Raw genomic sequence first — 14,880 nt, 5'->3', positions numbered from 1 at the left:
TCTTAAGACAACTGCAATAGTATATCGTAAGCGTGATCTGTTTCATTATAAAGAGTGAGCATGTGTCTTGTACAATTTGCAATAACAAGAAAATGTGCTCAAAATAACAGAAAAATAAAAAGCAGCACTAGCTAAGGGTGCTATGCTAGAGCCTATAGCTTTGCTTTCGTTAGGTTGTCAACTAATGAGAGGATGATAGTTTTTATACCTACTTTTTCCTCAGGGAATGATAAGGACAGCTTCTTTACTGATGCTTGTCTAATACCACGTTGTCTAGGTCGTAAAATAATAATTGGCTGTAACCGGACAATAAACACGTCGAAGTTGAATGTAGATGATCACAAACATAATCAACGTCATCTAAACGATCTTATCTTTGTTTACAATCAGAATCTGATAAAAAGTGTAGTCAAGAAGATCCTACACTTAAGACTAAAGAAAGCTATCTATCGTGTCCATGACTGAGAAAATATGCCATTTATTTTTATTCAAATAAAAGTAGTATCCTCATCATCTGGATTCATTGTCATCAATGAACAACTTGGTGAATTAAAACTCACAGCGACCGCATCATGTATTTATTGTAAAAGTGTTAGAATATGTTATCCACATTCATAACGAAATGGTTTCCAAGTCAATAAAACAGAAACCGAATTAAAAAATCAAGTTGGTCTTTTATGCTTTCTCACTTTATTCTTCTTGCATTGATTTACACCTGTTGTTATTCATGTCCTTTTATTTTGTATGCATTATTTTTGAAATAATGAATTTAAATTTTTTACAACCTCTTTAAACATTCATTTTAAAAAACAAAAAGACTCTAAACTTGTTTTCTCTCTTTTTTTTTTTTTTTTTTTTTTTTTTGTAAAAGGAGGATTTTATGTAGATGCCAGAAGGCGTACACCATTGTAAGTGGTAAATAAAGTTTGGTCAAACTGTTCAATATCAATTGTATATGAGCATCATGAAAGCAGCGGCACTTTGAGTTTTTCCGAAACAACGCGCCGATTCACTGTGAGGCCTTTTTACTTTTTTAGTCCATGGGCGCCGAATATCGGATTCAGGTGCGGATCAGCGGAAAGGGCCCATTCAGTGTCCATGGTACTCAGACTATATAAGCATGCGATAAAAAGACATCTTCTTTTTATCCACACATCAAAAAATGACAGTGAACAATATCAATCCCTCTCTTCAAAAAGTCCTTATCGTCGGCGGCGGTATCTCGGGTCTCACGCTCGCCAATGCGCTCAAGCATCAAGGTATCCCTTTTGTTGTCTATGAACGGGATGAAAGCCCTCAATCGCGTACGCAGGGATGGTCTCTCTCGCTTTATCTGGCTTTGAAACACCTGAAGCGATGCTTTCCTCCAGAACGATTCGAAAACTTTGGCCGAGAGACATGTGTGAACCATGAAGACAACGAAGGCAATGTGGTATACAAGCTTTATGATGGAAAAGAGGGTCGTGCCTTTGGCATCATTCAGCGCAGACCTTATGAAGCCTATCGAGTCAGCCGATCCCGTTTCAGGCATTGGTTGCTGCAGGATATTGAAGAAAACGTGCATTGGAACAAGCGAGTGAGTCACTATGAACAAGATGATCAAGGCCAGGTGACGGTGTACTTTACGGACGGAACACAAGACACGGGTGATCTGTTGGTAGCCTCCGATGGAGCCCAATCATCTGTGGCCTGTCAACTGTATGGGGGTGCTCTGCCATTCAAAGAGGCAACGCATATCAGTCATGCTCGTGGATTTGGGGCTACTTACTGGATCTCAGAAGAAGACTGGAAGAGCATCTCGACCAGTAACAGTCAATCGGCTGTCATCATCGGTACTGTCACTGAAGAGGCAGATAAGCGTGTGGCAGGCAAGACGGTCCGAATGATCTATACGCTCAACAAGATTGATCGAAGCCGCCCAGAGACACCTTATGAACTTCTCTGGTTTCTCTCCATCTTTCTTGAGCAGGATGATCTTGTTCCTTTCCCTGATGGATCAAACGATGAAGAAGTATTCAACATGGTTCAGACCTGGAGTGCTTCTGCCTTTTCTGGCTCTCCCTCACATCAAAAAATCACTGCACAAACGCCTAAACATACTCCTATCGTTGGCCTCACCCTGCGAGAAAGAATCCCAAGACGTGACGTGTTGTATTCTCCTGGACGTCATGTGGTATTGATGGGTGATGCTGCTCACCCGATGACTGTATTTAAAGGCGAAGGTAAATGGGAATAGGAAGCGAGATGGAATGGGTGATTGATCCATTGTTTCATAGGCGCAAATCATGCTATTATCGATGCAAGTAACTTGGCGATTGAAATCAGTCATGCTTTTAACAACACCAAAACATTGGATGAAGCTATCTCTTCTTATTACGATGAAATGATTCCTCGAGGAGAAAATGCTGTGACTCAATCTCATATTGCCTCTGAAAAAGTTCATTCTACCAAAGAACAAGTGGTTGAAATGTACAAAAATATGCTGGGTGCCACAATAGGTAAGTTATCTTTCTAAACCTTAAAAATAGATTCAACTAAACTTTATTTATAGCTTCCACTTAACCCCTTTTTTTTGCTGCTTAGCTCTTGTGCCATATGCCAAGCAAAACTTAAATCTTGTACTGTTGGCAATAAACAATCTTTTTTTTTGTTTAATCTTCAGAAAGTGTTTTTATCCTTCATTCTTTTTTTTCCTCCTCTCCTTGTGTTCTTTTCTATTTTTAATACTTTGAAGACGGCACAGACTTTCTTTTTTGACACGTCAAAGCCACAACTAGCTCTTTTTTTCCAAACGATGCTTACGTCACGATTTATCCACCGCTTCGACCAGCTTCCCTTTTCTACAAACTTTTTTCTTATTTGAACTCCACCTTCTTTTTTGTTTTTTTTCAAACATGTACGCCATCCGTTCCATTGCTGTCAAGGTAATAAAAAAAAAAAAAGAAGAAAAAGAGATGACGTTCATGTGAATATGTTAATAGCCTGCTCGTGTTGCCGTTCCTGCCATGGCCGCTCGCGGTTTCTCTGCTGCTGCTGTCATGAAGAAGGGTAAAAGAGAGAAAAAGATGGACAGAGACTGACTAGTGAATAGATGTTCTTCAAGACTTGTTTTTGAAGGAATTGAAGGCTTACAAGCCTCAACCCGTTGCTGCTTCTGAAGAATCAGCTGCCAAAGACTTGAAGCTTCCTCCTGCTCCTGCTGTAAGTTGAAAAAGAGAAAGAAGGGATGAATAGAGGTTAACGATAGACCAGGTTCCTGAGATCGAAGGTGATATCTCTCAACAATTAGCCGCTTACGATGCTGAACCCGAGGAAATCGCTCAGTAATTGATTGGAAAGAGAAAAAAAAAAGCAAAAAAATCAACAACACAAAGAGTTAGAATAATGCGTGTGTATAAATAAAAATGCCATCATTTTTTATTGTGTTGTGGACATAAGGAATTTATGGTTGCTATTCAACTCGATCTGTTTTATAAAATTTCCCCCCCTCCTTCTTTGTTTCTAGTCAGTCAATAGCCACAAAGAAAAAAACGGTTTGGATTGTTATCCAACCAAGTTTATTTCATAACATGTCTCAAGGTAAACGAATATGCATGTCTTTATAGAACAATTTAGAGTGGAGGTTGATTTGGCTTAAATCATCTGTTTTTTTTTATTTATTTATTGAAAAGCAGCGCATATTGAACTTTTTTTTTTTTTTTTCTTCTTTTTTTTTCTCTTGCATAATGACCATAAAGATGAAGCAAAATAATAATAATAACAGTGGAAGCGATAACAAAGAAATAGAACAGTTAACAGAAGAGTTTGATGAGAAAGTAAACTTGATACAAAATGAAGATGATGAGTAAGAATAAAAAAACAATAAATCATGATTGTTTACTTATTTTGTAGTCATCACAATACAAGTGAGAACAATAACAAAGAAGTAGAGAATATATTTAACCAAGTGAATGATCACCAAGGTGGATACAACAATAGAAAGTATGAACAATAAGCTAACTTGTCATAGCCCGTCGACCTTCACTTCAACTCGACTTAGATACCCAACCAGAACAACCACAGAAACAAAAACAGCAAGCAGAAATACCCTTTGATTTCAATCGATTCTTGGAACAGATGAAGAGTCGTACTGCAAAACCTATCACTCGCTATTTTAAAAGGTAAACAAACAAAGGGGATCTACAAGAGATATTGAGATCAGCACTAGTTTTCTACAAGCTTTTGATCGTCGACCGTGGACAGTGAATGAACAGATCAAGATCATTCAGGACTTTTTGGACGTAAGCGATGGGATCGATCCTATACAGTGTGATAACAGTCTTGTGTGTAGTTTATTTATGTAAAGATGCGTGAAAATGATATATGGAAAGACATGTCAGATCAAGAATTTTGCAATGCAAAAGAAGGCATGGAGAAATTAGTGATGAACAGGCTCTATTCTGCGTAAGTGATCCCTGCGGATGCCATGTGGGGATGCTGATGTATCCAATAGTACGTTTTGTTCAAGAACAACAGATGATAAAGAAAGAGATGAAATATTATATCAAAAAATAAGTATATTTCGATGGATACGTGAAAGACATTTGGATATTCCTGAAACGGAACATAACGAAGCCTTCTTTACGTTTGCACAATCTGGTAAGTCATAGAGAGTATGAGGTTGCAATATTCACCATAGAATAGAACTTTTGAAGATGAATAATTATAAAGCACCAAGGGATAAACTGATTTGTATCTTAAATTGTTGCAAAGTCATATTTGGTAAACAGTTTTAGTCATAATAAATACGCATGCTAATCACACCAGAATAGGTTTAATAAAACAAGTAGAAGGAGAGGCTGGTGCTGATAAATTTTTACCCATTTTAATCTATGTTATCATTAGAGCAAATCCACCACGATTAGTATCTAATACACAGTAAGATGGTTCCTATTGAATGGTTACGATGACAACTAACGGTTGTATTAGATATATTTATCGATTTAGAAATATAGATCAATTACAAGCTGAGTCGGGCTATTATTTAACAAACCTAGTAAATAATGGCAATGATGTAGTGTGTACATGTGTGTATTAAGTGTGCTATAAATAGATGGGTGCTATAGCATTTATTGAAACAATGGATGATAAGTCCCTTTCAATTACAAAAGAAGAATTTGATAGGTAACCGTCTTTGCAAACAAACAAATACCAACTTACTCTTGTAGTCATATTGAGCAAACAATGAACGAATTAAAAAAGGAAAGACCATCGATTACGTTAGATAAAGAAAAGATCAGTTATGAGAGCGCACTTCATCCTTCTCGTTCTTCTCCAAGCATTTCCACACAATCTTTATTGGATTCATCAAAAGCAGTCAATCTGTTAGAAAAGGGATCTTTGTTGGCTCAAAAGACGATGCAAAAGCCACTTAGTTTTGTTGGGAAATTATTTCAAGGATTAACGGAAGATGAAGAAGAGTCAAGCCCACCCCTTCCGCCAAGACCTTCTTATAATGATCAAGATTTACAAACATTGTATAACATGTTTCCTAATATTGACCCAACCGTATGCTATTTGGTATTAAATGCCAATCAAGGTGTATTGGCTAATTCGATTGAAAAGTAAATAAGGTTTATTGTTTACTTTCTACTGACTTGTATCTCTTAGTTTACTAGAAATATCAAACCAACAACAACATCGATAATGACAAACTCAGTTGCATGAAAATATTGACGTAATATAAAAATAGGAATGAAATAAATACAACACTCTCTCTCTCTTTTTTTTCTTGGTTGTTTGCTTTTCTTTCTCTTTTTTTCTTTTTCATCATGTCAAATCAAGAAGTCAATAACGTAGACAAAATCCCAACGGAACAAAAGGGTGCTTTTCATTCCTTTCTAAAGTCACTCGCTTCCTTTTCCGGTGATCTTTCTTCCTTGACCTGTCCTGCTTTTTTATTAGCCCCTGTTTCACTCATTGAATACTCGTAAGTGTATTGAGAGACAGGATGACATCCCAAAAAAAAAAAAAAAAAAAAAAAAAAAAAAAAAAAAAAAAAAAAACCTGACTGATTTGCTAGTGAATATTGGACACAGCAGCCGGACCTTTTTACCGACATTACCACATCGGATGACGAAGTCGAACGTATGACCGCTTTTGTCAAGTGGTTCATCTCCTCCCTCAACGCGTCCTATGCCCGTCGGGTACCCAAGGGTGAGTGGGAAAAGAAGCCTTATAATCCGATCTTGGGTGAACAGTACAAGATGTACTGGGAGGATCTGAACGGCTCAGGTGAAACACGGGTGCTTTGTGAGCAAGTCTCTCACCATCCACCGATCACTGGATTCTGTATCAAGAACGATCAACATGGCTTGGTGCTCAATGGCCACACGGGACAAAAGACACGGTTCTCGAGTACGTCCTTGATTTGTGATCAAGTGGGCCAGTGTGTGCTTCAGCTGAAAAACAGGGGGGATGAGGCCTACATGTTTTCATACCCTTCTGTCACTGTCAATGGGATTTGGTACGCAGGTAAGACATGCGTGTGTGTGTGTGGGTCGGGTGATGATGATGATGACTGATAAGATGAGGGATGATGATAGCACCCTATGTGGAATTGACAGGTACTTCCTATGTTCAATCCACCACTGGTTTGTATTGTACGATCGAATACTCTTCTCGTGGTTGGATCTCTGGAGAAAGAAATCATTTCAAATGTTATATTCGTCGTAATAGTAACCCGAAAGAATATGTTTACAAGATCGAAGGACAGTGGAGTGGTCAGTCGACACTGACGGCCTATGATTCCAAATCGTCTGTGCCCTTCCTGGACGTGACCAAGCTCACACCGGCCACGATGCATGTGGAGGAGGTGGAGAAGCAAGACGAGATGGAAAGTCGCAGGATATGGCAAAAAGTATCGGATGCGATTCGAGCCAATGATACCCAAACGGCGGGTGTAGAAAAAGCAAGGATCGAGAACAAACAAAGAGAAGAAAGAACGGCGCGTTTGGAAGCAAAGAAGGAGTGGGAACCCAAATACTTTGATTGGGTTGATCAGCATCCTACCGTAACAAACCTTCAACGCATGCTCACTTCTACCGTCAAGGGCAAATACAGCCCTGCTACGAGTGGTAATTGGGTTATAAAAGAATAAAGATGTCATGTTTTGTTTCGGAAATTCAAAAAAGATAAAATCAAATGGTTTTTTTTTATTTTTATTTTCATTTTTCTTTTTTTTATTATTGTTTCAATACAACTATTCTCATGGGTTACGAACACCGTAAATCATTTTCAAGTGGACCACTGGCGGGTGGTACGGATGACCAACATGCTGCTATGGAAGAATTAAAGGGTCACTTCAAGTTGACAACGGAACAACTCAAGACATTTCGTGATAATTTAATTCAAGAGATGAACACTGGATTACAATCGCATGAATCCAATATGGCCATGTTACCCTCTTGGATCTTTAGACATCCTACCGGTCAAGAAACGGGTGAATATCTTGGTTTGGAAATTAGTGGTAAGAGAAAGAATGCGATCAGTTGACGTCATAAAATAGTAACACACCACGTTTAGGTTCCAATGTCCGCATCTATCTCGTCAACTTGCACGGACAGGGTCGTATCAGTACGCGTCAGCAGAAATATGTGATTCATGACCATCTCAAGAAGGGCTCGATCAATGCGATGATTGATTTCTTGGTGGAGAGTGTGGATTCCTTTTTGAACTTTGTGGGTAAATATGATATCAAGCAACCACTGGCCCTTGGCTTCGTCTTGGCCTTTCCCTTGGAACAAACCGCGTTGAATAAGGCCGTGGTGATCCAGTGGACCAAGGATTTCGAAATCACGGGTGCCAACAACAAGAACATTGCCGACCTGCTCCAGACCGGCTTCAACCGTCGTCATCTCAACGTGCATGTGGAGGCCGTGGTGAATGGTGCGGTCGGCTGTCTCTTGGCTCACAGCTACCGCAGTCTGGACACACTCGTGGCCTGTACGATCAGCACGGGTACCAACGCCGCCTACTGGGAAAAGACGAGCGAGCTGAAAAAGACCGAGGGCCAGACGGTTCCGAACGGGGATGGCGAGATGATTGTGAATACGGAATGGGGAAGCTTTGGTGATCACAATCTCGATTTCCTTCCTCGTACGTTTTATGATAACCGGGTCAATCGTCAGTCGGTCAATCCGGGTGTGCACGTCTTTGAGAAGATGGTCTCTGGTCTCTATCTGGGTGAAATCGTCCGTCTGATCATGGTCGATTTCCTCGATCGTCGTTTGATCTTTAACGGACAGTACACGACCGAACTCAACACGCCTTACTTTTTTGAATCTTCTTACATGAGTGCGATTCAATCGGATGATACGACTGAATTGGATGAGACCCGACATATTTTGGAGTCCATCATGAACATTCCTTCGACTACTTTGAATGATCTTCAGATGGTCAAGATGATCTGTGACTTGGTCTCTCGACGTGCCGCTCGTCTGGTGGCTGCTGCGATCAGTGCGATCATCGAAAAGAGAAACGCACTCGATCAAGGACTGACGATCAGTAAGTGATAGGAGAAGTGTGAATGGGGGAGTATTAAAGTATAGAATAGGTATGGAAGGCTCTGTGTATGAACATTTCCCTGATTTCCCAAGACGTGTGAATGATACACTCAAGAGTCTTTACAGTGATCGTGTGGATCATATCAATATCGGCATCACCCGTGATGGACACGGCATCGGTGCTGCTTTGGCTGCTATGATTGCTATCACTCAAAGAAAATAAAATAAATCATCATTTATTTATGGTATTTCGCTTCCACAAAGGGCATCTTTGCAATCACGGCTGGCTGCACCTTATTTCTCACTTTGACATTTAATTCAGTTCCCTTCTTGTGAAAACCGTTCTTGACGTAACCCATCGCGATATTCTTCTTTAAAGAAGGCGCAGGGCAACCGGACGTCACGGCCCCGATCACTTGTCCTTCCTGATTCAAAATCTCTGCACCCTCACGCGCAGGTGCCCCTTGGACGACCAGGCCGACCCGTCGACGGCTGACACCGCCCTTGATCTGTGGCAAGATGTGCTCAGCACCCAAGAAGCCACCGGTCTCTCTGCGTGATTTTGCTAAAGGGGAAAGATGAGGTGAGTTTTGGTTGGGTTTAAAGAGAGGCATAGTTACGAATGGTCCATGTCAGACCGGCTTCGACCGGTGTCGTCGTCTCATCCAGATCATGACCATAAAGACAAAGACCGGCTTCGAGTCGAAGGGAATCACGAGCACCCAAGCCGGCGAGTTCCACATCAGGATGAGCCAGTAATTTTTCTGTGAGTGTATTGATTTCGTCGGTAGGAATCGAAAGCTATTAAGAAATGAGTTTCGAATGCATCTCCCAGCGCATGGACTTGCCTCAAAACCATCTTCGCCTGTATAACCTGAACGAGCCACATGACAAGGCACACCGGCAATGTCCATCTGTCTTCCATGCATAAAACTGAAATCCCCTAGACTCTTACCCACCAAACCTTCAAGGACCTCGGCCGCCTTGGGTCCCTGAAGAGCGATCAAGGAATGATCCTGAATGATGTCGAAGTCGACATCGAACCCTTTCTTTTGGTACTCTGCCAGATGCTTTCGAATATGAGCCAAGTCTTTATCAGCACAAGCCGCATTGGTGACGACATAGAGACTGTCTTGCTGCTGCATGATGATCGTATCATCAATGATCCCACCTTGTTCATTGGTGAATAAAGACAGTGTGCCTTGTCCGATCGGTAGCTGGTGTAAATCGGCCACGACCAGTCTCTCAAAGAACTTGTTTCGATCTTTACCCGTGACACTGGAGGTAGATGAATACGCAGTCGATCTTTTTATCCTTTCACTTACCGTGATTGAAGCATATGAGAGACATCAAAGATAGATGCCTTTTGTCTGGTATGAAGATGAGAAGCAGAGATACCGAGATGATCGTATTGAACAGGCATATAATATCCTGCAAATGGAACCATCTTGCCACCGTTCTTTACGTGAAAATCATACAATGCCGTCTTCTTTATCTTTTATTTCTATCAGTTCCTCATCCCTCTTTTCCCTTTCATCTTCTTACCTCACTAGGAACAGAAGCGGTATAAAAACGTTTGGTGAGAACACGTTGGATGGATGAAGAAAGAGGTGATTTGGTCAAGAGCATTTTAAGAAAAAAAGAAAGAAAAAGAACGAGAGGGGGGTATAGGTTTGTATTTATTGTTACAAAAAAAAAAAAAGAGATGAAGAATTTTAATAGGTTCTTTGACTTGACTCGGTGGAAACAAAAGAGGTTTGAACGGGTTTTATGAATTCATCCACTTTTTTAATTCAATCAGTCTTTGATTCAATCTCTCTCGTTCACTTTCACTCAGTGCGTATTTCATTTTGATTTCGATCAACACGTTTTCCATATCAGCCAATTGGTCTTGAAGGTGAGCATGCTGCTCTGTCAAGACCTGATTTTGTTCACACAGTGTTTGCAAGTCCGATTGTGACTCCATCGTGCCTGGGATGGTCTGGATGAGACGTCGTAGATCGTTGGCCTGATGGCGTAGGGCATCATTCTCATCCGACACCCGGACCCATTCCTTCTTCTTCACGTCCAATTCCTCTGCGACCTGCGCATGTTCCCTTTGCACGGATTGATGTTGATCCAGCAAGGTCTTGTAGTGTTGATCGAGTTGTCTGTTTTGTTTCTTCAAAGAGGCAATCTGGCACGCTTCATGGTCGGCTCGCATGCTCTCCATCGAAAAGTCCTTGGCTAATTTCTCTAATCGTTTCTTGGCAATCTTGATCTCACAGGCTTCCTGCAGTAAATCGGTGACGTGACCCTATGATTTCCATTAGACACGATGGATTCCGATCGGATCCCTCCCCTCCTTACATCATATACATCCAACAGGTCCTCTTTAAGGAATGTCACCAAGTGATCAAAATCCAACGACAAGAGGGTGACCTGATTCTTGGCCAGCAGAGCCAATCCGATCCGAAACAGACAGTCAATCCCTTCGGCAAAGAGCGTGTCATAGATCCGATAGACCATCTCCAGTGGGAATTTATAAGCAAACAAGGTGAGGAACCACTGGGAGGCATACATGTTGGATCGAATGCCTTGTTCATTAAAATGTCGGTGAATGTGAGGCAAGTGATCTTGCAAGAGGCCATCCAGTTGATAGAGTCGAAGGATCAGTAAATCCAGCTGGGGTGTGAATTGTCCCCTGATTTCATATTTCTGCAACAATCGAACCAGCGCATCAAACGCTTCTTCTTCAGGCATCTAACACAACCCGTCAGTCTCAACCCGCTCTCTTTAATCCTATTTACATTCAACAAGAGTGGACCGGCCACAAAGGCCAATCCTTGACAGTAGCCGACTTCGGGATCATAAAGTGAGTAAGCCTTGACGACATTAAAGAGGGATTCTTGTCCTTGATGACTTTGGAAATAAGGATGATGTGGAAAGGTTCGGTGAAGATCTCGTGTGATGGCCTTTTCATAGACGGATGCTTGCTTCAGTAGCGCCATGTAGACCTCTTGTAACCCTTCATCACCGCCTGTCTTTGTCAGCAGACGCCAGACGGTGCCTCTCAAGGCAGACGGGATGCCATGTTGTACAATTTGAGTCGACAGATGTTTTGTTTCTGATTGGCTGAATTGATTGAAATTTGAAATCACTTTGGACCAAAACTCTAATAAAAACCCAATTAATTCTGTGCAAACCACAAAGCCCTTTGCTTACCCCAATCGACTTTTTCTTCGATCGTTTCTTCTAAAGGGGGGGTCAGCAGTAGCTTATCATCCAAGAGTGAATCGAATGAACAGGTACTGTCATCATCGTCACTGAATGTCATATCTGAAATCGTGTGGGATGAACGTTGTATTCGTTGTTTGTTGATATAGGCTCCTGTCGTGCTTTTGTTTTCTTTATTGATCACTGAATGGACAATGGTTGTCATGGATATAAACTAAAAAGAATGAAAAAGAGAGAGAGAAAAAAAAATAAATAAATAAAAATAAATAAAAAAAAAAAAACTTTTTTTTAAAATAATATTCCCCTTATTTTCCTGCGTTGTGTAGAAACAGGCTTATTCATTTAATACTCCTCTCTCCTGTCTTCTTGTTTCCATAAATAACAATTCACAAATTAGGAATCATCCCTTGTAGGGTTATGATACTCGTGAATTGGATTGATTGTCATTTTACCTTTTTCGGTTGTTCAATTGATCCAGTTGTGGCTACATCTTTTTTTTTTTTTTTTCATGTCTCATCTCTCTCTCCTCTCGCTCACTGACCTTCATTCTTTCTGAACCCCATGTCGTTCGATCAGTGGCAAAAGGCTCCAGTGGCAATCGTAACAGGAGTCTCATCCGCTTTTGTTTGTTCACGCCCATGATCTTTAGGGCCACTAAACTCACCTCGTTCTCACACACCCCCTTGTTTTTTTAAACAGAAATCCTTTCAAACCAACACGATCCATGGCTTTCTAGTGTTGGATGACCGCTTGCGATCCGTAACCAACGTCTGGTGTGATGGTCTGGGTGAATACAAGCCATGACTTGTGGTTTTCAAGCCCCCAATGGTTTTTTCATACTCCACTTCATGCAGTAGACATGATCCCATCACTGAAGCAACCTCGGGTGCATCTTTTAGAGTCAGCGTCCGTCCGTTCGGTCTGTACGGATCATGATCTGGGCGGGAAGATGCGCAGTCGAGAAGACGACCTGTGCAGAATTTATAAATAGATTCTGTATGTGTCACTCGAACACTTTCAAGGCACTTCCAAGGAGGCAGCTGTCTTGATTTTTTGGACAATCTGGGATTCAAAGTAAGACGTGGAGCCAAAGAGAGTGGAGCGACGTTTTCTTTTTCTGGTGCTGTCCAATGACAAAAAGTGGATTGTTGTCTCGTCCGTTGGATTTGATTTATTTTGTTTACTTTGCGACTCATATTCCAATCACATTATGTATTGACTTGCAAACCTTTTGTCCTTCCAGTTGGGTTCCTAACACCTTGGTTGACCTTTTCCATTTTTACAAAATCACTTTCAAGGATCCGCTGATGGGAAGCAGTGAACCCATGTATTGGTACCTTAGCTTCCTTGTTTGTGAGTTGGTCATCCAACTGCCTTTCTTTTTTGCTGCCTGTTATGGACTTTTCAAAGGTATTTCTTTTTATTTTCTTCACAAGCTCATCTAAACCATCCCTAGACTCTCCACATATTCGATTGCCACTTGCAAGTAAAGAGTGAATCAAAAAAAAAAAAAAAAAAAGAAATGACACTCACTTGTCTACATAGTTTATGGTGCTCATGTCACCACTACCGTCTTACCTACTCTTGCAGAAGTCATGTTGAATCCTACTTATTCACTCGTCAGTCAAGAACGTTGGGTCTTGTTTGGATTTTATTTTCCGTACTTTCTTTTACCATTCATCATGCTCATCGATTCCTATCGTTGTGTGAACCAGTCTATTTCACTCGCTCAATCAAAAAAATCCAAGATTCAATAAAAGCAGACGTTAAGTGCGACCGTGATCAATTTGGCAGCGATGGGGGGGGGGAAGTAAAGGCATTGAATGAAATATGATTTCTTTTGTCTAGGCATGCTTTACAAATTTCAAACCTGTACTGTTTAAAGAGAGGGAAAAAAAAAAAAAGAGGGGGTTTGGGCTATGTGCAAACTCCAGTTTGGAATGGATTTATCATCCAAATTGATGGCAGCCGTCTTCTTTCTCTCTCTCTCTCTCTCTCTTTTGAGTAAATGATCTGAAAAGTGGTTTGTGTTGGATGACAGGAGCATAGGATCATGTTTTCATAAGAATTTAACAAAATTTACAAATCATCTGTGTTGGACAAGTTACGTAACTACCAAATAAAGAATACTATTTTTTTTTAATTTTTTTTTTATTATTACTTTTCTCAATGGAACAACCTGACAAAGGCAGTTGGTTACCACTGATAAGTGTAACTCTTATACTCTTTGCTGTTGTCATTGTCAACTTGACGAGATATGGCAATATAAAGACTCAATCTTGGTATGTGTCTCTTGTATGCATCGTAGGTTGGTTTTTCCCTTTTTGGATCATTGTTCTTTTACCACTTGATTTAGCCTCGGCAAGCATCCCTATAGGCTGTGTGCATCAGTGACTAACATAACGTATATAGACTATTCATGATAAACTGGACGGTAGATTACCATTTGCTTATGTATCTCGCTCGTTTTTGTTTGTTGCATGGAGAGTGATCTATTGGACTTCATTCTCTTTAACTTGGTATTCAATAAAAGAAAAAGAAAAAAAATAATAATGATTAATTGTGTGAGGTGAGAATATATAGGTTTCTGATCCCAATGATGCAAGCCTATGTGAACACTGGCGACTTTTCTATTTCGAAGCGGTTGAAAGCAGCAGTACAGACCAACCTTCGATTTTATTCAATGTATGTTGTCGTTGGATTCTTTGGTTTGATTTATTTGATCTTTGGTAGTGGTTATACGACAAGGTACGCAAAAAGAATAAAGAAAGAGGTGGGACTGATTGTGTTTTACAAAGAGAAAAGATTCAAAGCTACGTGATGGCAGCAGCGAATAGTTGGGGACTATTTTTAGTGATTGTATTTATGGGATATGGATTGGTGTCTGTGCCTCGTCGCCTTTGGTACTCTGGAGATTTCACACGTCACTTGATTCAGCACTATGCCAACGCGGCTAAGCTAAAGGAAGAATGTCTAGAGAGTGAAGCTGAATTTAATGAAGTGGCAAAAGTAAATAGGATGATAGAAAGAGAGCCATCAACTTATTTGTGATAGAAAATGAATACGATATCCAACAGATTGAATAGAGAAATACCACAGATAAAGCACTGTATTCAGACAA

The 14,880-nt window shown here is 40.5% G+C and overlaps 8 protein-coding genes across 8 annotated transcripts; 6 read left to right on the top strand and 2 right to left on the bottom strand.

Annotated features, from left to right (window-relative positions):
• Positions 1-1,162: 1,162 nt before the first annotated feature.
• Positions 1,163-2,562, top strand: RO3G_05972 (uncharacterized protein; the record flags this gene model as incomplete). Its single annotated transcript, XM_067660562.1, has 3 exons — positions 1,163-2,222; positions 2,277-2,498; positions 2,552-2,562. 3 exons carry the CDS (start codon positions 1,163-1,165, stop codon positions 2,560-2,562), a joined length of 1,293 nt encoding a protein of 430 aa, XP_067516663.1.
• A 332-nt stretch (positions 2,563-2,894) lies between these two features.
• RO3G_05971 (uncharacterized protein) lies at positions 2,895-3,327 on the top strand (the record flags this gene model as incomplete). The annotated part of the gene is made up of 4 exons (XM_067660561.1): positions 2,895-2,924; positions 2,982-3,048; positions 3,092-3,201; positions 3,253-3,327. The coding sequence occupies 4 exons, from the start codon at positions 2,895-2,897 to the stop codon at positions 3,325-3,327; spliced, it is 282 nt and encodes a 93-aa protein (XP_067516662.1).
• Positions 3,328-3,737: 410 nt separating this feature from the next.
• RO3G_05970 (uncharacterized protein) lies at positions 3,738-3,994 on the top strand (the record flags this gene model as incomplete). The annotated part of the gene is made up of 2 exons (XM_067660560.1): positions 3,738-3,844; positions 3,892-3,994. The coding sequence occupies 2 exons, from the start codon at positions 3,738-3,740 to the stop codon at positions 3,992-3,994; spliced, it is 210 nt and encodes a 69-aa protein (XP_067516661.1).
• A 1,816-nt stretch (positions 3,995-5,810) lies between these two features.
• RO3G_05969 (uncharacterized protein) lies at positions 5,811-6,776 on the top strand (the record flags this gene model as incomplete). Its single annotated transcript, XM_067660559.1, has 4 exons — positions 5,811-5,968; positions 6,062-6,513; positions 6,585-6,632; positions 6,718-6,776. 4 exons carry the CDS (start codon positions 5,811-5,813, stop codon positions 6,774-6,776), a joined length of 717 nt encoding a protein of 238 aa, XP_067516660.1.
• Positions 6,777-7,248: 472 nt separating this feature from the next.
• RO3G_05968 (uncharacterized protein) lies at positions 7,249-8,766 on the top strand (the record flags this gene model as incomplete). The annotated part of the gene is made up of 3 exons (XM_067660558.1): positions 7,249-7,507; positions 7,564-8,544; positions 8,594-8,766. 3 exons carry the CDS (start codon positions 7,249-7,251, stop codon positions 8,764-8,766), a joined length of 1,413 nt encoding a protein of 470 aa, XP_067516659.1.
• A 377-nt stretch (positions 8,767-9,143) lies between these two features.
• Positions 9,144-9,990, bottom strand: RO3G_05967 (uncharacterized protein; the record flags this gene model as incomplete). The annotated part of the gene is made up of 3 exons (XM_067660557.1): positions 9,144-9,344; positions 9,503-9,821; positions 9,869-9,990. 3 exons carry the CDS (start codon positions 9,988-9,990, stop codon positions 9,144-9,146), a joined length of 642 nt encoding a protein of 213 aa, XP_067516658.1.
• A 321-nt stretch (positions 9,991-10,311) lies between these two features.
• Positions 10,312-11,859, bottom strand: RO3G_05966 (uncharacterized protein; the record flags this gene model as incomplete). The annotated part of the gene is made up of 4 exons (XM_067660556.1): positions 10,312-10,839; positions 10,893-11,285; positions 11,333-11,697; positions 11,748-11,859. 4 exons carry the CDS (start codon positions 11,857-11,859, stop codon positions 10,312-10,314), a joined length of 1,398 nt encoding a protein of 465 aa, XP_067516657.1.
• A 1,030-nt stretch (positions 11,860-12,889) lies between these two features.
• On the top strand, positions 12,890-13,516 carry RO3G_05965 (uncharacterized protein; the record flags this gene model as incomplete). The annotated part of the gene is made up of 2 exons (XM_067660555.1): positions 12,890-13,169; positions 13,305-13,516. The coding sequence occupies 2 exons, from the start codon at positions 12,890-12,892 to the stop codon at positions 13,514-13,516; spliced, it is 492 nt and encodes a 163-aa protein (XP_067516656.1).
• Between the last annotated feature and the right edge of the window lie 1,364 nt (positions 13,517-14,880).

The sequence above is a fragment of the Rhizopus delemar genome, genomic scaffold (assembly GCF_000149305.1).
Source record: "Rhizopus delemar RA 99-880 supercont3.4 genomic scaffold, whole genome shotgun sequence".
NCBI classification, from domain to species: Eukaryota; Fungi; Mucoromycota; class Mucoromycetes; order Mucorales; family Rhizopodaceae; genus Rhizopus; species Rhizopus delemar.
This window is presented reverse-complemented; position numbering and strand designations above follow the sequence as displayed.